This window comes from Choloepus didactylus, chromosome 8, assembly GCF_015220235.1.
Source record: "Choloepus didactylus isolate mChoDid1 chromosome 8, mChoDid1.pri, whole genome shotgun sequence".
NCBI classification, from domain to species: domain Eukaryota; kingdom Metazoa; phylum Chordata; class Mammalia; order Pilosa; family Megalonychidae; genus Choloepus; species Choloepus didactylus.
Genome location: NC_051314.1, coordinates 102,099,034 through 102,124,705, shown reverse-complemented (window position 1 = coordinate 102,124,705; position 25,672 = coordinate 102,099,034). Strand labels below are relative to the sequence as shown.

General features: G+C 38.5%; 1 protein-coding gene across 2 annotated transcripts in view; it reads right to left on the bottom strand.

Moving 5' to 3' along the window:
- Positions 1 to 25,672, bottom strand: part of IPO8 (importin 8) — a 143,312-nt gene that overhangs the window by 6,497 nt on the left and 111,143 nt on the right. Inside the window, exons 22-23 of one of the 2 annotated variants that reach the window (XM_037846193.1) lie at positions 7,569 to 7,774; positions 5,455 to 5,658 (exon numbers count right to left, since the gene is read on the bottom strand). In XM_037846193.1, coding sequence (XP_037702121.1) covers positions 5,455 to 5,658; positions 7,569 to 7,774 — 410 coding nt within the window. Of the gene's footprint in view, positions 1 to 5,454; positions 5,659 to 7,568; positions 7,775 to 19,467; positions 20,809 to 25,672 lie in introns of those variants that run through there. The other variant, XM_037846194.1, reaches the window with a different exon arrangement.

The window sequence follows — 25,672 nt, the reverse complement described above, 5'->3', positions numbered from 1 at the left end:
TATGAGTTTACATATTATAATTAATTCCTATCAATGAGACCCTGCAATAATTGTCCTTATGTGTCTGGCTTATTTCACTCAGTATATTGCCCTCGAGGTTTTGTCATCAACCCATTTTTTTTTAATATGGTTTTGTTCACTCACCATACATTCCATCCCAAGTAAATAATCGATGGTTCTCTGCATGGTCATACATTTATGTGTTCACCACCTTCACCACTATCTATATAAGGGCATCTACATGTCTTCCACAAGGCAGGAGGGAGAGTCAAAGAAGGTAGAGAGGCAAAAGAAAGAGGGAAAAAAAAATGACAGCTAGGAAGCAGCAAAAGGAAAAATAACCTTAAAACAAAGTAGAATAAAGAATCAGACAACACCACCAATGTCAAGTGTCTAACATGCCTCCCCTATCCCCCCCTCTTATCTGCATTTACCTTGGTATATCACCTTTGTTACATTAAAGGAAGCATAATACAATGATTCTATTAGTTACAGTCTCTAGTTTATGCTGATTGCATCCCTCCCCCAGTGCCTCCCGATTTTTAACATCTTGCAAGGTTGACATTTGCTTGTTCTCCCTCATAAAAGAACATATTTGTACATTTTATCACAATTGTTGAATACTCTAGATTTCACCAAGTTACACATTCCCAGTCGTTATCTTTCCTCCTTTCCTGTGGTGTCTCACATGCTCCCCACCTTCCTCTCTCAACCGTATTCGTAGTTATCTTTGTTCAGTGTACTTACATTGTTGTGCTACCATCTCCCAAAATTGTGTTCCAACCTATGCACTCCTGTCTTCTATCACCCTGTAGTGCTCTCTTTAGTATTTCCTGTAGGGTGGGTGTCTTGTTCACAAAGTCTCTCATTGTCTGTTTGTCAGACAATATTTTGAGCTCTCCCTCATATTTGAAGGACAGCTTTGCTGGATATAGGATTCTTGGTTGGTGAGAGATCCCCACATAGTCTTATTAAGCTTCCTTTGTATGTAATGGATCGCTTTTCTCTTGCTGCTTTCAGGATTCTCTCTTTGTCTTTGACATTTGATAATCTGATTATTAAGTGTCTTGGCATAGGCCTATTCATATCTCTTCTGTTTGGAGTACGCTGCACTTCTTGGATCTGCAACTTTTTGTCTTTCATAAGAGATGGGAAATTTTCATTAATTATTTCCTCTATTATTGCTTCTGCCCCCTTTCCCTTCTCTTCTCCTTCTGGGACACCAATGATATGTACATTATTGTACTTTGTTTCATCCTTGAGTTCCCGTAGATGTTGCTCATATTTTTTCATTCTTTTCTCCATCTGCTTCTTTGCGTGTAGGCTTTCAGGTGTTTTCTTCTGCCTCTTGAGATCTGCTGTTGTATGTTTCCATTGTGTCTTTCATCTCTTGTGTTGTGCCTTTCATTTCCATAGATTCTACTAGTAGGTTTTTTGAACTTTTGATTTCTGCCTTATATATGCCCAGTGTTTCCTTTACAGCCTCTATCTCTTTTGCAATATCTTCTCTAAACTTTTTGATTTGATTTAGCATTAGTTTAAATTCCTGTATCTCAGTTGAAGTGTACGTTTGTTCCTTTGACTGGGCCATAACTTTGTTTTTCTTAGTGTAGGTTGTAATTTTCTGTTGTCTAGGCATGGTTTCCTTGGTTATCCAAATCAGGTTTTCCCAGACCAGAACAGGCTCAGGTCCCAGAGGGAAGAAATATTCAGTATCTGGTTTCCCTGAGGGTGTGTCTTAGAAAATTGCTCCACCCTTTGATGCCTCAGGTCACTGTGCTTTTCTGCCCAGCAGGTGATGCCTGTTAGCCTATAATTCTTGACTGGTGTGAGGAGGTATGGCCGTGTTCCCCCAGGCTCTGGGATCTGGTTCTGAATGGAAAGGGCCCCCAACCCTTTCCTCCTAGAGAAGACAGAGCCCCCAGGTGAAGGTCATTAGCATTTCAATGGTCTCACTCTCTGCTTGTGCTTTCTCCACCCTTCCCCAAGTCACAGCTCTGGAAACTGAATATGAGTGGCGCTCTCTCCACTGAGCCAAAAAAGAAACAGATAGTCCCCTTCAGAACCAGTCCAAGGTGACCCTCCGGCTCTCCAAGGTCAGTTGTCACCCAAAGCCTCTGTCTGTTTTTTGGGGATTCGTACCTGTAGTGAGCAGTTCACACTCACTACTTAAAACCCCAGTTGGAGCTCAGCTGAGCTATATTCGCTTGCTGGGAGAGAGCTTCTCTCTGGCACCACGAGGCTTTGCAGCTCGGGCTATGGGGGAGGGGGTCTCACGACTTGGATCTGCAGGTTTTACTTACAGATTTTATGCTGTGTTCTCAGGCATTCCTCCCAATTCAGGTTGGTATATGATGAGTGGATGGTCTCGTTTGTCCCCCCGCAGTTATTCTGGATTATTTACTAGATGTTTCTGGTTTTTTGTAGTTGTTCCAGGGGGCTACTTACCTTCCACTCCTGTCTATGCCGCCATCTTGCCCTGCCTCTAAGGCCATGTTCTTTTAATCCATTCTTGTAAGTGGGAACTTTTGATTAGGTTGTTGCAATTGAGATGTGACCCAGCCCATTCAAGGTGGGTCTTAATCCTTTACTGCAGTCCTTTATGAGAGGACAAAAGGCAGAGACATTTTGGAGAGACCTCAGAGAGAGAAATGCCCTTGAGATGCTAGGAGAGAACCCAGAGACACTCAGAGAGAAAGCCACTGGAATCAGAAGCTGAAAACAACAAAATCTGGGAGTGAAGGACCAGCAGATGCCGGCCATGTGCCTTGCTCTCTGACAGAGGAACCCCAGATGCCAGCAGCCTTTCTTCAGAGAAGGTATCCTCTTGTTGATGCCTTAATTTAGACATTTTCACTACCTAGAATTGTAACTTAATAAATCCCCATTGTTAAAAGCCAACCCATTTCTGGTTTATTACATTCTGCAGCTTTAGCAAGCCAAAACACCCCACTGCAGGAAAACATTCAAGAACACTCCAATGGACAATGAGATAAAGACCACCTTAGTCCAGAATTCAAGACTGCAATAATCTATTCCCATTTGATTCCTTTACAGAGACTTTAAGCAGCAGTGCCCACATGCCAGTCCAAAGAGGCTGCCTAAGTATCACTTGAGGAGCAGTTTTAAAATACACACCCTGAGATCCCACCTGAGACCTAAAAGCTCCCTTGGTTATTCTGATGCACAGCCATGTCTGGAAACCACTGCCATACAGCATGCACTCCTTGCTCTCCACATTTACACTCTTATTTTCTCCAAGTTTTGGAATATTCATCCTGTGCTAATTCCTGCCCATCCTTCAAATCCCGATTAAGTCCTGTTTTTCTCCCCCTTTCCCAGACATGGACGGTCACTAAAATCTCTCAGCAATGAACACCTTTAGTATATGTTATTACTCATTTGTACTTATTACAATAATGTATTATCAGTTTTTTAACATACTTTAAAATCTAAAGAATAATATAATAAACACCCATGTAGCCACCATCATGCTCCATCAAATCACAATATTCACATTTTCCACACATCTGTCTCTCTCTCCTTTACTCTTTAACAAATAAAACATTACAGATACAGATAAGTTGAAGCTTCCTATGATTCTACTCCCCTTGTCACACTCCTTAGATGTACCTTTCCTTGGCTCTCAAATACTGCTTGAAAGTAGGGATTAGCGTGTCTATTTTTAGATCCTTCATGAGTAGGTGCTCACTGAATATTTAATAATCATTTCATAAATGAAGGTTAGTATGAAAAAGTAGAAAGAGAGAGTACCTTAGGATCAGTTTCTCACTCTACCATATGGCAGCTAGGAAAGTTCCTTAACTTCCCCTAACAAGTGTTTCCATATCTGTAAAATACAGATACCACTACTTTTCCACCACATATTTTATAGCATTGTTATGAAAATTATAGGATATAATGTAGCTGAAAGTGCCTAATACACTGTGGCACTCAGATATTATTTTTCCTTCATTATATTCTTTTTTCATTTATTGGAGAGTTAATTGCATAGTCCAAATCTATAACAATAAAATTCCTAAAGTATATGATAAAAATAGGATATGCAGGAAGAATGGATTATTTAAAAAAGGTGCAGGGGCAATCCGCTTGAAAAAATAATAAAGACCCTATCTCATACCATTCCCCCAAATTCTACATACACTAAAGATCTGAATTTTTTTAACTATACAAATCCTAGAAGAAAATATAGAAGAAACTTTTAAAAAATCTTAAATGGAAAAGCTCGTTCCAAATATAACAGAAAAAAAATCAACACATGGCTGATGCCAGAAAAAATTCCCCCATTACAGAAATTTTTGCTTTCTTAATTTTTAAAATGAATCTTTCACAGGGAGAAGTACAGTTATTATCGCTGTGGTACCCACTGGTTTGATCAAACCTTAGTGAACTGAAACACTAGATTGCCATCTCACTTGCCTATCTGAGCTTAAGCTCTTCAAAAGAAATTTTATTTTAGTCAGAATATAACAAAATATTAAATGTCAGTAAAAACACGAGGTGTTTTTATCTTCATTAATACTATTTGTAACACTAAATACTGGCAATATATCATACTATGATTGCCTTGTTAATAACAATATTTTATACACAAGGATGCTCCATTAATACTGCTGGTATGGGAAAAAATTGGAAATAATATTATACGTCCAACACTGAAAATAAGTTAAAATTACAGTACAATCATAGATACACTATGTAACCATAAAACAATCTACATTAATGGGATTTCTTTCATTATAATTTCTTTGAATAGTAATACATTTCTAAATATTTTCAATGGTTTATTATTTGTTTTTTTTATTCTGTAAACTTGCCATTTACATCTCCCATTTTTCTATTGGGTTATTTGTCTTATTTGTAAAAGGACCTTGTATATAGCTCTTAATCCTATGATATGTATGTGGCAAATAATTTCCCCCAATTTTTTATAGTCTTTCAATTGTATTTATAGTATCTTTTGCTGTACAAAATTGCTGAATTGCTTATGTAGTAAATTAAAAAGTCACTCTCTTGTAGCAGCTTGATTTCCTGTTCTTTCCCAGGGAATTAAAAGTAACAGGTTTATGGTCACAATTTTTAAGCAACATAAGCCTGAAACACTATATTCTTTTCTGTAAAAATGCTTCCCCATTTATACCCAGATGATGAACAATATATGCATATAATTTTCTGGAATTATTTTTGTGAGGATACCCTATAAGCTTACCCTTCCACTATACAAGGTTGCTGGGAATGGGTGATGAGTGGATGAGTTGTGCTCTTCTCTCCCATTTTTGTGTATGTTTGAGGGTTTCTATAACAAATGTAAACAACAACAACAAAAAAAGCAGTCTAAATCAATTTTGGCAGATCCTAAAACAACTTCTAACAGGAAGAAAGGAAGAAATAGTTTAGAAAAAATGTCTGAGGATTCATGGAATAAAAACATACTTAGCAGAGCTTGTGTGAAAAACTGATATTCATCCACGTTACTGTCAAGATCAAGAGGAGTGCTGAATCCCTCAAGGGCAGTTTCTTCCAATACTTCTTCATCCCAGTCATCATCATCTTCCTCCTCATCTTCACCTCTTCCATTATTTGACTGCATTGCTTGAGCAGTTACACTTGTCTCCTCTTCATCACTTGAAATCTCCTCTGTGAAAACATTAGTTATTTAAAAGAAATCAAAACATATAAGGACAAAACAAAATTCTATGAATATAACAAAATTATAAAATAACATTCTGAAAATGGAAAACTACCACAGAATTTTACTTAAAATTACAAAATAAACATCTTTACTGTAGTTTGCTATGTAAAGAATGACTTTACCTTCGCTGAAAATCATTTTCAACTATCATTAAATCTGTGGTCCTACTGGACCTTACTCCTGTGATTCTTTGGCTGCCTGGTGTTCATTAAGATAAGAATTCTATTTAACTGCAGATTCTCAAATCAACTTATTTTGTTAAAAGAAAAAAAGATATTAAGTGATCATGCAGTCAATGCATGAGTTTTAAATAAAAATGACCTAACCTTGGGAATGCAGGTCTTTTAATAATTAACTAAGTTGAATCTGAAGTGCTCAGAAATGCCCAAACGAAGAGGTCATTTCTGCTACAGAAATAGTAAAAATATGAAAATATAAAGAAAAATAAAGTTATTAGCTACATTTGGGCTGAAAAGTTAAAAACTGAATTAAGTATCACCATGGGTTCTGTTTCTATTTTCAGTGCCAGTCTGTCCCTAGCAGTTAGACCACTATTGTAACTAACCAGAAGGCAATAAATGCAGAATAAAATCAGCATAAGAAAAAAAAAACCTGGAGTAAACCCAAACCAGGCAATATTCACCTAAAACTTTTAGAGATAAGAAACCACAGTTTGGACCAAATACATGAAAAAAAAATTTATGGCAAAGGAATGATTTCAAAAATGGCAAGAAATACCTTTCCAAGTTAATCATTCCACACTTTAGTAGGATATTAAGAAAGTTTGGATACATTACTAGAAAGCTTTTCCTTCAAGTCATATTGGTTATAAGCCAACATATATAATTAGCAAAGCAAGAATTCAGTTAAAGAGAACATAACAACACTGACAAAAGAATTCTGTCTTATAATTGTTGGAATGTACTCAACCAAAATATACATATATTGCCGTTACTGCAACAGACCTACACAGAATTTGGAAAAACAGACAAATGAGAGTTGTCCTCTGTCTTAGAGTGGGGGAAGATAGTTGACAATTCCTTGTGTATGAACAATATGGGATAATGCCAGTTAAAGCAAAATGGCTTAAGTACATGTTAACACTCCAGATAATTTAACATAAAAAAATAACATGTTTTCCAGGAAGAGTTCTGATTTTTCCCAGTTTTAAAGAAGACTGTTTTTAACAAGAAGAGAGAAAATTCCATTTGGAATTGTATAATGATGACTTCCTGGATCCTACACAAAGTAGATGTGTAACCTTATCAAATAAAATAAAGGTCTAACATTCTTGACTCCAACAATCTTATTTAAGCATGTCCAACAATCTGGATTTAAGCATGTCACCTTCATTTAAGGACTTTATTCTAAATTCATAATATTGAACCACAAATATATCTCCCAGTTAAAACTGTTTGATGGTAAGTCAGTCACCTAAGAACTATTAAAAACAGGCACTCTCTACTAATCTGCTGTAGTGACACTTTTACTGTTAATCAAATGTTTCCTTTAACTGATGGCTGCTGCCTTCACTGAGGCAATTAGCACAAACAAGAAAATGAAATGCTAGGTCACCAGCTTGTTGTCAAGGCCATTTGATTCTGTTACCAATGTATTTCCCAATGTATAATAACATTCATTAGCACAATAAGAAATCACTGAGAGTTTAAGTGTCAAGAGGTGCACAAATCTAAATTTACACTACATTATACAAGTCAACCAAGCACGTGTTAAATGTGCACCAGGCCAAAAAACATAAATCTGTTTTAATGACACCAAGTAGACTAAAATGCAAAGAAAAAGCACACTCAAATCAAAATCAATCGTAGCATTCACTGCAATTAAAAGACTTTACCATTTTCTTCTGTATCAGCTTTCTCTGCTTTTGAATGATCTCCTCGATCTATCAGTTGTCTAGTAGCACAGACCTGCTTTAGGCCAAGGAAGAGGAAAAGAATTGAAGGAACAATCTGTCCCACCACAGCATCTACTGAAGGAGGTCGATTCTGCAACTCCAGAAGGATACTCAGTCCTATTATACACATTTTCCGATCATGATGTCTGCAAATTGTGAAGGAAAAAAAATGCAGACATGAGAAATGCAATAAAAGAAAAATTCTGGAGAAACAACAAAAAGAAGCATCCAAGGTATACTCTCAGGGTCACACACTGGAATTTTATAAAGGCATTCCTTCTTTATATACAATATGAAATCATATGTAAATCAAATTTTATAAACCAATTATTATCAAAGAACTATGCGATGACACCAAAGCATGATCACAGAAAAAAAAAAATACATTGAACTTCTTCAAAATTAAAAACTTCATGCAACTAAAGACACTAACAAGAGAGTAAAAGGATAATCAACAGAATGGAGAAAATACTTGGAAATCATATATCTGATAAGGGTTTAATATCCAGAATATATAAAGAACTCCTACAACTAGACAGCAAAAAGACAAATAACCCAATTTAAAAACAGACAATAGATGCGAGTAAACATTTCTCCAAAGAAGATATAGAAACGGCCATTAAGCACATGAAAAGATGCTTAGTATCATTAGCCGTTACAAAAAGGCAAATCAAAACCAAAACTGAGATACCAATTTAAACCCACTATTATTAGTTAAAAAAAAATAATAATGGAAAATAAGTGCTGGCGAGTATGTGGAGACATTGAAACCTCATACGTTGTTGGTGAGAATGTAAAATGGGGCAACTGCTATAGAAAAACAGTTTGGCAGTTCCTCAAAAAGTTAAATATAGAATTACCATATGACCCCCAATCCCATTTCTAGGTATATGCCTCAAAGAATTGAAAGCAGGAACTTGCACAGATACTTGTACACCAATGTTCAGAGCACCGTTCTTCACAACAGCCAAAAGGTAGAAGCAACTGAAGTGTCCATCAACAGATGTACAGATATACAAAATGTCACATATGCATACAATTGAGTATTAGTCGTAAAAAGAATGAAGTTCTGATACATATAACAACATGGATAAGCCTTGAAGACATCATGTCAAGTGAAATAAGCCAGACACAAAAAGACAGATATTGTATGATTTCACTTATATGAAACGCCTCAAATAAGCAAATTCATAGAGACAGAAAGCAGACAGCAGATTGCAAATTACAGGTTGGAGTGGGAGAAAGGCTGGAGTTATTGCTTAATGGATACAGAGTTTCTGTTTGGGATGATGGAGTTATTGCTTAATGGATACAGAGTTTCTGTTTGGGATGATGAAAAAAATTGGGTAATGGGTGGTGGTAATAGCACAATATTGTAAATGTGATTAAAATTATGCATTTTACACATAAAAGGGGAAATTTTGTTTTGTATATATATATTACCACAAAATTAAAAAAGAAAGACAAGACCTGTTGAAGTCCGTAAATGACATGGTGAGTCTTGCTCTACTATCAATTTATTATTAATATAATTGATGTAGCTGGGTCTTGGCATAACAAGTTTTATTAAAGCAGGAATACCTGTATTTGACAGCATAAAATTTTGCACAATGGAAAAAAAATATTAGGAAACCCTTAGAGTTCTTCTTCATTAGATTGGCTACAAGGTTTCTTGGCACACAGAGTCTACACTAACTCCAGGCACCAAAAGCCTTTTCAAAAACTCAGCATCTGGAGAAGGATGATGACATCAACATGGTGACGTAAACAGCTATTAAAAACTCTTCTCCAGAGATTCAATGAAAAAAAGGACAATTCTGAATTGTTTGAAACTTTGGACAAAGATATACACTACAAAAGAACCCTGCAGATGCTGATCTGAAGAAAGAGAAGAAATATCAGGTAGGAATCTTCTGTCCAGACCAGCTGGTCCTCTCCCCTCCCCCTTATTTGGTCTCCGTGTGGGAGAGGCACAGAATCAGCAGACTGGACCCTTCCCACCAGGAACACAGATTTAAAATCTCTCACAGCAGTGAGACATACCCCCACTGTTTGAAGACCCAGGGGACAAGGGAGGACATTTCAAGGCCCAGGTCAGTGAGGGACAAAGAGACCGAGAAAACATGGACAGAGGCTGTGTTTCCAGCCCTGCATCTGAAAACCCTTCCCCATCTTTGAGGGAAGCAGCAGCTGATGGCTATTTCCTTGCCTTGGGGACAGCAGTGGTACTGAGTCAGCTGAGGGAGTACTCTGCCATAGGGGGAGCCCCACATTGAGCCAGATTGTGGTCAGCAAAGTGAGGGCATAGGAATTCAGCAGTTTCATCTCACCTGTGTAGACATGGCCTGTGCCCAGAGGCAAAGCAACCTATGAGGACACTTCGGTTACCAAACAGTGCCTTCTGCTGGACAGTCTGGAAACTGCAAGGGAATACTGACAACTGGCCAGGGAAAGAAACGGAAATACAGAGATCAAAGAAAACCAAAGGCAAAAGAGAGAAAACAACCTCCAGAATAAACTAATCCAAAAAATCAGATGCCTAGACAGCAAAAAATCATGAGCCACACCACGAAACACAAAGATATGGCCCAGTTAAAGGAACAAACACCTCAACTGAGATTCAAGACAAGAAACAACTAATTAAAGACTTTCAAACAATTTTCCAAATCAAATCAACAAGTTGAAAGAAAATGTGACAAAAGAGATGAAGGATATAAAGAATACACTGGGTGACCATACAGAAGACTTCATAATCTTGAAAAAACAAATGGCAGAACTTATGGGAATTGAAAGGCACAAAAGTAGCAATGAAAAACACAATGGAGACATACAATGGCAGACATGGAGAGGCCGAAGAAAGGATTCATGAAGAGGAAGACAGGACATCCAAAATCCTACACACTAAAGAACAGATAGGGAAAAGAATGGAAAAATATGAGCAGGGCACAGGGAACTGAATGACAACATGAAGTGCACGAATATTCATGTCATAGGTGTCCCAGAAGGAAAAGAGAAGGGAAAGGGGCAGAAAAAATAACAAAGGAAATAATCAACGAAAATTAGCCAACTCTGATGAAAGACATAAAATTACAGTTCCAAGATGTGCAGCATAGCCCAAACACAATTGATCCAAATAGACCTACTTCAAGACACTTACTAATCAGATTGTCAAACGTGAAAGACAAAGAGAATTCTGAAAACAGCAAGAGAAATGGAATGCAACACACAGAAGGGAAGCTCAATAAGATTAAATGCGAATTTCTCAGTAGAAATCATGGAGGCAAGAAGGCAGTGGTTTGATATATTCAAGATACTGAAACACACAAACTGCCAACCAAGAATTCAATATCCAGCAAAACTGGCATTAAAAAATGAGGGAGATGTTGGACATCCTCACCAAGAAAATTGTTGCTGATGTTCTTGCAAACATTAGGGACTAGCAGTTTGGTGGGCCGAGCCCTCAATCTTGGGGCTTGCCCTTTTGAGGCTTGTTATTGCAAAGGAGAGGCTAAGCTTACTTACAATTGTGCCTAAGAGTCTTCCCCAGAGAACCTCTTTTGTTGCTCAGATATGGCCTCTCTCTCTCTCTAAGCCCACTTGGCAGGTGAACTCAGTGCCCTTCCCACTACATGGGACATAACTCCCAGGGGTGTAAATCTCCCTGGCAATGTGGCACATGAATTCTGGGGATGAGCCTGAACCCAGCATCATGAGATAGAGAAAATCTTCTTGACCAAAAAAGGGAATTGAAATGAAACAAGGTAAAGTTTCAAAGGCCGAGAGATTTCAAATGAAGTTGAGAGGTCACTCTGAAGGGCATTCTTAACATGCTATATACATATCCCTTTTTAGGTTTTAGTGTATTGGAATAGCTAGAAGGAAATACCTGAAACTGTCAAACTGCAACCCAGTAGCCTTGATACTTGAAGGTGATTGTATAATTATATAGCTTACATGGAATGACAGTGGAATTGTGAAAAATTTGTGGCTCACACTCTCTTTATCCAAGGTATAGATGGATGAGTAGAAAAATGGGGACAAAAACTAAATGAAAAATGGGGGGGAGGGGCGGGGGAGAGGAATGATATGAGTGTTCTTTTTTACTTTTATTTTTTATCCTTATTTTCATTCTTTTTGGAATAATGAAAGTGTTCAAAAATTGTGGTGATATATGATGGAACTGTGAACAGTTGATTGTACACCATGGATGACTGTATGATATGTGAATACACATCTCAATAAAACTGAATTTTTAAAGAACTCCAAAAAAAAATGAGGGAGAGTTTAAAATATTTACAGATAAACAGACACTGAGAGAGTTCGTGAACAGGAGACGTCCTCTACAAAAAAATACTAAAGGGAGTGCTACAGACAGATAGGAAAAGACAGGAGAGAGAGATTTGGAGAGGAGTGAGAAATGAAGATACCAGGAGATAGAAAAAGGGTAAAGATTGGGCATATGATGCTAAAGGAGTACAGAATGTTCAACAGCATTGATTGTATAGCTCCAGAAATGGATAGCACAATACTGGGTGATGGTAGCAGAATACTGAGTACAATGAACAAAGATGACTGTGAGTAAGGCTGAAAGAAAAGGTTAGGGGCATGTAGGACACCAGAAGGAAAGACAGACAATAAAGACGGGAACAGTATAACTTAGTGAAACCTAGAGTGGTCAATGATTGTGATTAAACATACAAATAGAAGAATGTTTTTACATAAGGGAGAACAAATGAAGGTCAACTTTGCAAGGTGCTGAAAATGAGATGGTATTGGGGAAAAAATACAATCAATGCAAACCAGACTACAGTTAACAGTAACATTGTAACATGCTTCCAGTAATTGTAAGAAGGCAATATACCAAAGCTAAATGTCTATAAGAGGGGGATATAAGGGAGGGGTATGGGATTCTTGGTGTCGGTATTGTTGTTTTACCTTTTTATTGCAGTTCATTTTAATTTTGTTTTTTCTTTTGTTGCTTTTTAGTTGTCAGTTTTCTTTTTTTGCTTCTTCCTCTTTCTTAGTAGAAGAAATGGAAATGTCCTCAGGTAGATAGTGATGATGAATGCATAACTATATGATTTATACAGGGAACCACTGATTGTTTACTTAGGAAGGAATGTGTGGTATGTGAATAAAACAGTCTAAAAAATAAACAGAGGGAAAGAGGGGGGAGGCTCTAAGACAGCAGCACAAAGAGGAGTTCCTGGAAGCTAGTTAGTCCCCCTGGAACAACTAATAAACAAACAGGAACAACTAGTAAATAATCTGGAATAACTGCAGGGGAAAAACGTGACCGTCCACTCATCATACACCAACCTGAATTGGGAGGAACGCCCGAGATCGCAGCATAAAATCAGTAGTAAAAACTGCAGATCCAAGCTGGGAAACCCCTCCCCCCACAGCCCAAGCTGCAAAGCCTCACAGTGCTAACAAGCAGCTCTCTCAGAGAAAATGAATACAGCTCAGCTGTTGCCCCAACTGGGGTTTTAATTAACAAACGTGGACTGCTCAATACAAGCTACAAATCCCCAAGAAGCAGAGACTTTGGGTGACAACTGACCTTGCAGAGCCAGAGGGTGGCTGCGGACTGGCCCTGAAGGGGGCTTTCTGTCCCTGTTTTGGCTCAGTGGAGAAAGCCTCAGACATTTGCAGTTCCCAGCACTCTGACACAGACAAGGGTGGAGATAGCACAGGCAGAGAGAGACCATTCAAATGATAATGAACTCTCCCTAGAGGGGTCTATCTTCCCTAAGAGGAAAGAGGTGGGGCCCAGCTCTACTACCTGCCTTCCATTCACAACCAGACCCCAGAGCCTGGGGGAAAACAGCCACGGGTCACACCACCTTACACCAATCTGGAGCTACAGGCTGACAGGCGCCACCTGCTGGGCAGAAAAGCACAGTGACTTCAGGCCTCACAGGGTATACCAATTTTCTAAGACACATCCTCAAGGAAACCAGATACCAAATAGTTCTTCCTTCTGGGATGTGAACCTGTTTTGGTCTGGGAAAACCTGATTGGGGTAACCATGAAACCCATGCCTAGACAACAGAAAACTATAACCTACACTAAGAAAAATGAAGTTATGACCCAGTCAAAGGAACAAACTTACCCTTCAACTGAGATACAGGAATTTAAAAAATAATAATTCAAAAAGTTTAGCGAAGATATGACAAAAGAGATGAAGCATATAATGAAAACACTGAGCGTACATAAGGTAGAAATCCAAAGTTCGAAAAAACAACTGGCAGAATCTACGGAAATGAAAAGCACAACACAAGAGATGAGACACAATGGAAACATATAACAGCAGATCTCAAGAGGCAGAAGAAAACACTCAGGAACTGCAGAACAAGGCACCTGAAAGCCTACACACAAAAGAACAGATAGAGAAAAGAATGGAAAAATATGAGCACCGTCTCCGGGAACTTAAGGACAAAACAGAAAGCAGGAATGTACATGTCATTGGAAAAATGAAATCAGGAATATACATCTCATTGGCGTCCCACAAGGAGACGACAAGGGAAAAGTGGCAGAAGCAATAATAGAGGAAATAATCAATGAAAATTTCCCATCTCTTATGAAAGACACAAAATTACAGATCCAAGAAGCACAGCATACCCCAAACAGAATAGATCTGAATAGGCCTATGCCAAGACACTTACTATTCAGATTGTCAAATGTCAAAGACAAAGAGATTTCTGAAAGGAGCAAGAGGAAAGGAATCCATTATATACGAGGGAAGCTTGATAAGACTAAGTGTGGATTTCTCAGCAGAAACCATGGAGGTGAGAAGGCAGTGGTATGGTATATTCAAGATACTGAAAGAAGAAAACTGCCAATCAAGAATCCTATATCCAGCAAAACTGTCCTTCAAATATGAGGGAGAGCTTAAAATATTCTCTGACAAACAGACAATAACAGAGTTTGTGAACAAGATACCTGCTCTTACAGGAAACACTAAAGGAAGCACTATAGATAGAAAGGAAAAGACAGGAGTGAGCCATTTGGAAAACAAATTTGGGAGACAGTAGCACAGCAATGTAAGTACACTGAACAAAGATAACTGTGAGCATGGTTGAAAGAGGAAGGTTAGGACCATGTAGGATACCAGAATGAAAGAAGAAAGATAAAGACTGGGACTCTATAACTCAGTGAAACCTAGGGTGCTCAATGATTGTAACAAAAGGTACAAATATGTTTTTACAGGAAGTAGAACAAATGAATGTCAACATTGCAAGGTGTTAAATATAGGGTGGGGTTGGGGGGGAAATACAATCAATGCAAACTGGAGACTATAATTAACAGAAACATTGTATTATTCTTCCTTTAATATAACAAAGGCAATATACCAAAGCTAAATGCACAAGGGGTGGGGGGGATAGGGGAAGGGTATGGGACTACTGGCATTGGTGGTGTTGTCTGACTCTTTATTTTACTTTAGGTTAATGCTATCTTTCCTTTTATTGCTTTCTAGCTATAATGTTGTTGGTTTTTTGTTCTCTCTTTTTGTTCTTTTTCTTTTGTCTCTCTGCCTTCGACTCTTCCTCCTCCTTTAAGGAAGAAATGGAGATGTCCTTACATAGATAGTGGCAGTGGTGCTGAATACATAAATACGTGACTATACAGGGAACCAATGATTGTTTACTAGAGGCAATGTATGGTGTGTGAACAAAACCGTCTTAAAAAAATAGGTTGATGAAGAAACCTTGAGGGCACTATATTGAGTGAAATCAGACAGACACATAAGGACGAATATTGCATGGTCTCACTGATAATGAACTAATTATACTATGTAAACTCATAGACATGAAATATAAGTTACCAGGATATAGAATGAAGCTAAAGATTGGGCAGCGGTTGCTTATTATGAGCCAAATGTTCGACTAGGGTGAACTTAAACATTTGGAAATGGACAGGGGTGATGGTAGCATGTTGTGAGAATAACTAACGGTGCTAAAAGGTGTGTGAAGGTGGTGGAAAGGGTAAACTCAGAGTCACATATGTCACCAGAAGGAAAGCTGAAGGTTAAAAGATGGGAATGTATAAAACAGTGAATCTTGTGGTGGACAATGTCCATGATTAACTGTACAAATATTAGAAATCTCTCTCACAAACTAGAGCAAATGTATGACACTATAACTAGAAGTTAATAATAGAGAGGCATATAGGAAAAAAATGTATACCTATTGCAAACTATATACTACAGTTAGTAGTATTTTAACATTCTTTCATCAACAGTAACAAATGCACTGCACCAAAACTATGAATCAATAATGGAGGGGGGGAGAATCTAAGATGGCGGCTAGGTGAGATAGGGCAAAAAAACACCTCCGTGAAAAATACTAGATAAAAACCAGAAAGTGACCCAGAATACCGATTTCAGCGATGCGCCAGCTGGACGAGTTCTGCTAGTACCACAGGGGCAGTATACTTGGTGAAACCGGGAGTCTGCATTCTGAAACGAGTAAGTAAGCTGGCTGGAAGACCAGCGGCTGTGCTGTGGTGTGGGGAAGCCAGGGGTTGGCATTTGGAGACTGACTGATTCTTTGGGGAAAAAAAAAAAAAAAAAGGGAAAAACCCAGGAGTGGCTACAGTTGGGACAGCGGGAACCATGCAGTAAAACACAGCAGGAGAGGGCTGAACCGGCCTCTCGGTGTCTGGCCTGGAGGATAGCCTGCTGCAGATTCCCTCAGGGCCGGGGGAGCGGAGGGGAGAGCTGAAAGGAGAAAGAAACCTCACGGCTTGCAGCTGGCTCCCCGGTGGGCTGGAGACACTCCTGCCTGGGGCTGTACCCACAGCCCAGAACCGCACCAGTTGTCCCGGAGCTGGGAAGGAAGAACTGTGTGTGTGGGGGGGGGGGGTTGAGATCCCCCGTTCGGCCATCTTTGCATCAGGCTGAGAGCGCCCCTGCATGCCCGGCGGCCCGGGGCTTCCCTTGAGGGACGGTGCGCACTGGTGACGTAGCACAGCATTCCCTCAGCAGAGGTCCTGGAAGATCACAGCTGAGAAAGGGGGCCAGCTCGGAAAACCCAGGGACACTATGCCAAGTCCGGTGGTTTGTGGGCCAGCAAGAGAGAGGGTCTGGGGCTGAACTGAAATGAAGGCTTAGACTCTTGTTGCGGCCTTGAATCTCCAGGAACCTGGGGGGTTTGAATATTAAAGCTGCCCTTCCTCCCTGGCCACCCGGACACACACCCCACATTCAGGGCGGACGGCTCCAGCAACACACCCAAACTGAGTTCACCAACTGAACCCCACAAGAATCATTTCCCCACACACCGTGGGGACAAGGTGGAGGAGAACTGACTTGAGGGGTATAGGTGACTCGCAGACGGCATCTGCTGGTTAGTTAGAGAAAGTGTACGCCACCAACTTGTGTTTCTGAAAAATTAGATTGGTATCTTTTTTTACAACTTGAAAGAACCCTATTAAGCAAAGCAAATGCCAAGAGGCCAAAAACAACAGAAAATCTTAATGCATATGATAAAACCAGATGATATAGAGAACCCAATTCCAAACACCAAAATCAAAATATCCGAAGAGACACAGTACTTGGCACAATTAATTAAAGAACTACAATCAAGGAACGAAAACATGGCAAAGGATTTAAAGGACATGAAGAAGACCGTGGCCCAAGATATAAGCGACATAAAGAAGACCCTAGAAGAGCATAAAGAAGACATTGCAAGAGTAAATAAAAAAATAGATCTTATGGAAATAAAAGAAACTGTTGGCCAAATTAAAAAGATCTCGATACTCACAATACAAGATTAGAGGAAGCTGAACAATGTCTCAGTGTCCTAGAAGCCCACAGAACAGAAAATGAAAGAACAAAAGAAAGAATGGAGAAAAAAATCGAAAAAATCAAAATAGATCTCAGGGATATGATAGATAAAATAAAACATCCAAACTTAAGACTCATTGGTGTCCCAGAAGAGGAAGAGAAGGGTAAAGGTCTAGAAAGAGTATTCAAAGAAATTGTTGGGGAAAAATTCCCAAACCTTCTGCACAATATAAATACACCAAGCATAAATGCCCAGCGAACTCCAAATAGAATAAATCCAAATAAACCCACTCCGAGACATATTCTGATCAGACTCTCAAATACTGAAGAGAAGGAGCAAGTTCTGAAAGCAGCAAGAGAAAAGCAATTCACCACATACAAAGGAAACAACATAAGACTAAGTTGTGACTACTCAGTGGCCACCATGGAGGCGAGGAGGCAGTAGCATGACATATTTAAAATTCTGAGAGAGAAAAATTTCCAACCAAGAATACTTTTATCCAGCAAAACTCTCCTTCAAATTTGAGGGAGAGCTTAAATTTTTCACAGACAAACAAATGCTGAGAGAGTCTGCCAATAAAAGTCCTGCCTTACTTCAGATACTAAAAGGAGCCCTACCAACAGAGAAACAAAGAAAGGAGAAAGAGATACAGAGAATTTTAACAGACATATATAGAACTTTACATCCCAAAACACCAGGACACTCATTTTTCTCTAGTGATCACAGATCTTTCTCCAGAAGGGACCATAAGCTGGGACATAAAACAAGCCTCAAGAAATCAAAAAAAAAAAAAAAATTGAATATACTCAAAGCACATTCTCCAACCACAATGGAATACAAATAGAAGTCAATAAGTTTTGAAGGGTAACTCCACTATTTACCTCCTACATGATACAAAATATACAAACTCTAATGACAAATCAGTGGTTTTGAACTCAACATAAAATATGTAATTTTAGACAACTATATAAAGGTGGGGGAATGGAGGAGTACAGGAATACAGTTTATGTGTCCTATTGAAGTGAAGGTGATATCAAAGAAAAACAAGATTGATATGGATTTAAGAGGTTAATTTTAAGCCCCACAGTAAACACAAGGAAATTATCAGAGAATATGACCATAGAGATGAAAAGTAGAGTATAGGTTAAGAGAAATGGGGGAAGGGGAAATGGGGAGTTAAGAAATGAGGGTGGAGTTGCTGTTTGAGGTGAAAGGAAATTTCTAGTAATGGATGGTGGGAAAGAGCATTACAACATTCTAAATGTGATTAATCCCACTAACGGAAGGCTAGGGAGGGGGTGGAATGGGAAGATTTAGGCTGTATATATGTTTCCACAATTGAAAAAAAAATAAAAATAAAAAAGACAGTCTAAATAGATGACAACTGAATGCCAAGGATGAATCTGGATTGGATCGGAGGATGGAGGACAGAAGGCTCAAAGGGACACAGTTGAGACATAAGGAAAAGGAAATATAGAATGTAAGCTTTGTACCATTGTTGAATCTCTTGTACTTCTTAGCTGCACTTAATGGGATTGCATAAAAGAATGTTCTTGTTCACGGGAAGTGTATATGTGAATTATAGTGTTTGTTCAAGGATGTGTGCAGCTAGCTCTCATATGTTCAGAAGACAGAGCAATAGATGATGGATGATAAATAGGAAGGGAGGGAGGGAGGGAGGGAAAGAAACAGCGATGTGACAGCATGTTAAAGTTGGTGGATTGGGGTATCGGGGGAGGGGGGTCAGGGTATGCTGGAGTTCTATGTATGGGGTTTGTATTGTTTTTGCAACTGTTCCTATAACTTTGAATTTATTTCAAAATAAAAAAAAAATAATGGAGGGGGTGGATAGGGGTATGGGAGGATTTGAGTTTCCTTTTTTGTCTTTATTTCTTTTCTGGAGCAATGAAAATGTTCTAAAAATTGAAAAAAAAAATAATTGTGGTGATGGATGCACAGCTGTATGACAGTACCATGGGCAACTGATTGCACACTTTGGATCTCTGGATGGTTGTATGATATGTGAACAATCCCAACAAAAAATATATATATATAAAATTAAAGAGGGACTGATAGGGGGATCAAGAGATAAATATGTGATAGCAAGGATAATAAATGTTAATTGTAGAATCTAGGAATGAGTGGTGATCATTGTAAAATTCTTAAATTTTCTAAATGTCTGAGGTTTTGTGATAAAATATTGGGGAAAGTGTGTATCTATTGAGCACCTACTAAATGCAAGGGATCTAAAGATAAATAAACCTAATGAAAGAGTTCAGGCTTTCAATATCAGGTAACAACCAGAGAACAAATCCCAATAATAGCCGTGGAATCTTGGGCAAGTCACTTAACACTTCTGTGCCTTTGTTCTCCCATTTATAAAATGGAGAAGATAACAGTACCTACCTCATAAGGTGTGGGAATTAAATGTGTATATAAGCCTTCCTATCATGTCTACCACGTAGCAGGCACTCAAAAATGGTACCTAATAGTAGCAGGACAGACACATTCTATGCCATCTAAACAGGATGGTAGAAAGGACAATAAGGCATGCAAATGACTATCAGCACAAGTATGACTAAAATAAGTTAAGAAATAAAATCTTAATTCAGGAAATGACCTTTGAATGTAGAAACTAAAGCTCAAAGAAGTGAAGGCCACCCAGGGAGCACAGCCAAACCAGGATCTCAGTAATATTCACAGAAATGTGAAATACAACAGAGGTATACTGTTTTTCACTTAGTAGTTTAGTGAAAACTATCAAGATTGATAACTTCCAAGATTAGGGGATGGGAAACAAGAGTCTCCTACATGTTGGTAGAAGATAAATTGGTGTATTCCTTTAGAAGGGCAAGTTGGTGGTATCTATGAAAATATTTAAATGTACATATTTTTTGGCTGGGAAATTCTATTTATAGAACACCTGTAGCTATATTAATACAATGAACAAGGCTAATCTTTGCAACATTCTTTGTAATAGCAGAAGTGGGCAATGGTTAAATTACAGAACAACTGGACAGTTGTTAAAAAATTGGAGTAGATTTGTATGTACTGACCTGGAAAGATTCTATACTGTTTGTTAAGTGAAAAAAGCAACTTGCAGGATAGTATGTAATGTTTGCTAAAAATTTAAGAAACTATATATATATGGGTGTATATGCATACATGCACATTATGTACGATATTTGCATGTGTGTAGAAAATGCCTGCTCTGAGGAGGGGACTGGGATTTTAGAGAAGTCAAAGCAGATTTGTGTTTTATCTACATTGTTTTAATTTTTTACAATGAGAATATTCGTCTGGCAGATGTGTGCCTATGTGTGTGTGTTTATTGAAGCCTAGGAGTTTTGTGTAATTTTTCTTCTACTTTTCTGCATGCACTTTATTTCCTACAGGAAAATATTAAAATACATATTAAATTATATTTTATATATTACATATAGCACAAAATATTATTATATAGTATAATTTTACACACACATACAGGTTTTATGGATATAAAACAAACTTTTAAAAAGTCTGAAAAAATGCATTGCATATCAGCTGTTATCTCTGGGGAGTAGACGGGAAAAGGAATTACACTTTAATTTTCTACCTTATACTTCCTACAGATTAAACTTTTTTCTCACAAAAAAAAAATAATAAAATAAAATAAAAATAAACAGAGGGATACAAGTGCTGGAGAAAATGTGGAGAAAGGGATGTACCTAATCGCTGTTGGTAGGGAAATAGAATGATGCAGCCCATCTGGAGGGCAGTGTGGTGGTTCCACAGGAAACTAAGCATGTGGTTGCCATATGGTCCTGCAACCCTGTTATCAGGTATGTACTTGGAAGAACTGAAAAGAGGGACAAGAATGGACATTTGCATGGTGGGGGTTATGGTGGCAGTACCCATGATCTGCAGTGTATGGAGGTGGCCTAAGGGTACATCAACTGATGAACGGAATGGCAAACTGTGGTATATACATACAATGGAATACTGAGCTGCTACAAGAAGGAATGAAGCTGTGAAGTGAATGGACATTGAGGACAGTATGTTGAGTGAAATAAGCCAGAAATGAAAAGAAAAACATTATAATACCTCACTAATAGGGACTAACTATAATGTGCAAACACTGAGAATTGAATCTCAGAGCACAGGTTATAAGGGAAAGGCTTATTGTAAAGGTTCCTAAATTGTACGCTCTGACAGCAGTATATCTATTCCTGAGTTGTAATGGCTATATCTAAATTCTGAGATGCTGAGCTCTTTGTATATAATAACCTAGTTGGTCCATGGAACTTTGGGTATCTGTGTGACACCTAACACTCAGAGCCAGAGTCTGGCAGCTATGAATGTCACCATTACCCCATACAGCAAATGTTAAAGAAGCTGAAAAAGATAATCAGACTTCAATTAGAGATATGAACAAAACGGACTTGGTTAGGACTACAGTAAATTAGACCAAAGGGTAAAGGACAATATTGATAGTGTTTTAAAACTTCAACTTCTGTGTGAGACCAAAGGAAAAGATGTTTACTAGATGCAAAATCTATATTTTCTGTAGCACACTATATAATTCAACTTGTGTGGTTGGTTTATTCAAACACATAATTACATGGAACTTTGAACAGGGAGTGAAATCTAGGTGGTTTGCACAGGTTAGGGTGAAGCCCCAAATACATCCCAGAGAATCTGGGCAGAGAATAGAAATGTACTTGAAAAGCCCCTTTGAGGGACTGGCAGAAAATGCAGAAATATTAAACTTCCCACCCGAGGAATTAATGATATTCTCACAAGCATTGGGGACAACTGATTCAGAAGGCCGAGCCCTCAATCTTGGTGCTTGCCCTTATGAAGTTTATTACCGCAAAAAAGAGAGGCTAAGCCTGCTTAAACTGTGCTTGAGTCACCTCCAGAGAACCTCTTTTGGTGCTCAGATGTGGCCTCTTTCTCTAAGCCAACTCTGCAGGTAAACTCACTTTCCTCCCCGCTATATGGGACATGACTCCCAGGGGTGTAAATCTCCCTGGCAATGTGGTACATGACTCATGAGGATGAGCCTGACCCTGGCATCATGGGATTGAGAAAGCCTTCTTGGACCAAAAGGGAGAAGAGAAATGAAACAAAATAAAGTTTCAGTGGCTAAGAGATCTCAAATAGAGTCGAGAGGTCATTCTGGAGGTTATTCTTATACATTTCTATAGACATCCCTTTTTAGTTTTTAGTGTATTGGAATAGCTAGAAGGAAATAACCTGAAACTGTTCAACTGCAACTCAGAAGCCTTGATTGTTGAAGATGATTGTATAACTATATAGTTTATACTGTGTGATCATGTGATTGTCAAAACGTTGTGGCCCACACTCCCTTTATCCAGTATTTGGACAGAAGAGTAGAAAAATGTGGACAAAAAGTAAATGAATAGTAGGGAGGGATGAAGGGTATGGAATGTTCTGGGTGTTCTTTTTTCCTTTAATTTTTATTCTTATTCTTTTTGTGTGTTAGGTAATTGAGATGTTCAAAACTTGTTTGTGGTGATGAATGCACAACTATATAATGGTACTGCCAGCAACTGTATGCTGTGGATTGCATGGTTTGTGAATATATATCAATTAAATTGTATTTAAAAAAGCTCAGCATCTAATAAGCTGAACTTAATAGCTATAGCAAATCTACTAAAAGTCCTATGGTATAACACAGAATAAGGAAAATTTAATTTCTAACAAAAAAAATATTTGATTAATATCCATTACACACATTTTTATATAAAGGTTTCCTCTAAGTTATTTAAAACCAAAAATATCAAGAATTGAAAGACTACTACATTGGTATAACACTTGTAAAATTGAAGGCACAAACAAAAATTCATTGCAGTGATACAATTTGTTTAAAATAGGAGTAATAAAATAGAACAAACCCTATATTACAAGTTTCTGTTTCTGTTATTCTTCATTATTTGCACTGCTTGATTACTTCAAGTTACTAACGCCAAAGTAGTATGCTATGACAGGAACCATACATGACCTGAAGTTTTTATCACCTACTGGCTCACACTAGGAGTGAATGCCACGTATCAAATGGCTCACAGCAGGAAAGGTAATTATTAAGAGGGCTCTAAAGAATCCAAGGTAGCACAGGTGGAAATCCAAGGAAGCACAGGTGTGCAAGAGCTAAGACAGGGAGCCTTTCTATCTTTGGAAAACTGTGTATAAATGTTAATAAAGACATAAGCTTACCAACTGCCCAATTGTGAATGACCAAATCACTACTCTCTAAATCTTTTTCAGAGATAACTTTAAGCACTTTTTCTTTTTAGTCTCCTGGCAGCCCAACATCCAAGATGCAATCACCACCATTAACATTTTCTTTGGTATCTATCCAGAAATTGTCTGTGCTCGCATATCCACAAAGGTGTTCATTATTTTTTTTAAAAGGAATCATATTATGTAGATTGTATTTCAAGTTGCTCTTTTCCCCTTACCATGTACTTTGGAGTCCTTTCTATATCAGTATGTATGTATATACTTCATTCTTTTCAGAATACATCTTTTTTTTAGAATATTCTAATATATGAGTATTCCATTATGTATTTAATTATTTTTCTACTAATTATCAGTTGGACAGGTTGTTTCAGTAGTATAAACTCTGCTGTAATGGACATCCCTGCACATATATCTTTATACATGTATACAGTTATACCTGTGGGATAAATTCTTGGAAGTGAAACTGCTGAGTCAAAGGGTATAAACACTTAAAATGTAAATCTCCCCAAATGGCTTTGGTAGGATGAAGATTAGCCCCCCAAAAATGTCTACATCATAAAAATGTCTACATCATATGGAGCTTTACATGATAAAGACTGCAGATGTGATTAAATTAAGGATCTTGAGGTGCGAAGACTATCCTGGATTATCCAGGTGGACCCAAAGTAATCACAAATGTCCTTGCAAGAGGGAGACAGAAAGATCCAAGTCAAAAAGACGGCAAGGTGACCAGGGAAGCAGAGATTAAAGTGATGTGGCCATGAGCTAAGGCATGCCAACAGCCTCTAGAAGCTGAAAGATACAAGGAATGGATTCTCCCCTGAAGCCTCCAGAAGAAACCAGTCCTGCCAACACCTTGCTTTTAGCCCAGTGACACTATATTGGACTTCTGACCTACAAAACTGTAACATAATACATGTTTAGCTTCAAGTCACCATGTTTTTGGTAATGTTACAGCAATAGGAAACTAAAACAGGGCTCTTACATCCTCTTACTTTTCCACCAAGAGAATAGGAGAGTGCTTGATTTCCCCAAATCTTTCCAAAGAGCAGAAATATACTCTTTAGGTGGATTGTTTCCACGTTGTGCTCTGAACACGCCACCATTCAGAGCAGCTCCTGATTTCAGGGCAATGTGGCTCGACTTCCCCACCCTGTAGGTAAGCCCTATAATAAAAACTCATGTCTCAGAATGTGTCCAGTGCTTTCTTTAGCCCTTTGGCTACAAAAGCCCTCTTGGGCCGTGACAATTGGCATGCCAGCCTGGAGACTAAAGAAATCCCAGCCACTGATGAAGGAACTTGGGGAAGGGAAAGGGGAAGTCCCTGGGCGGGATACTGGGGTGGCCTGCGACACTTATGTGGGGAGGGGTGGCTACCCTCCTAGATGAATGGGGTCCACTGAGGGAGTGTGGAGATGAGTATGACTCCCTGGCTGGACTAATAGCTCTCCTGCTTCAGGCCACAGGACTAGTAGGATTTTATGAGAAAAAGGAAAGCTGCCAGGCTGCTGCAGCAGTAGCCTGGCCATTCTTGGAGGCTGTGTGTGCAGCTACAGAAAAGGCCTTAACAGGTGATGCAGCAGTTTGCCACTTAGAAGGGGAATTGAAGAGGAATTGAAGTTAGAAAGGTATATGCAGTTGACCCAACCTGAATTGAAAGACACTCTGGATAAAAGTTTAGAAATATGGTTGGGTAAAACTAAAGCTATTCCTTTAGCTGTTGTTAAAATACGAAGTTATCCTATACTGCTAACTTCTAAACAATTAATAGCTTTTATTGGTTTGTTAGGTTATTGGAAACTGTTTATACTCTATTTAAAAAATTTTAAAACTTTTGTACACCTTAATTAGAAAAGGAAAAGCATGGGAATGGGATTTTCCACAGCAGGCTGTGTTTATAGAAGTACAAGCACAGGATTTAAGGGGGGTGGACCCTGATATATCCTGTGAATTGGATGTGGCCAGTGCCAATATTGGCTTTGGGTGGGGTTTGTGGCAAAGGCAACA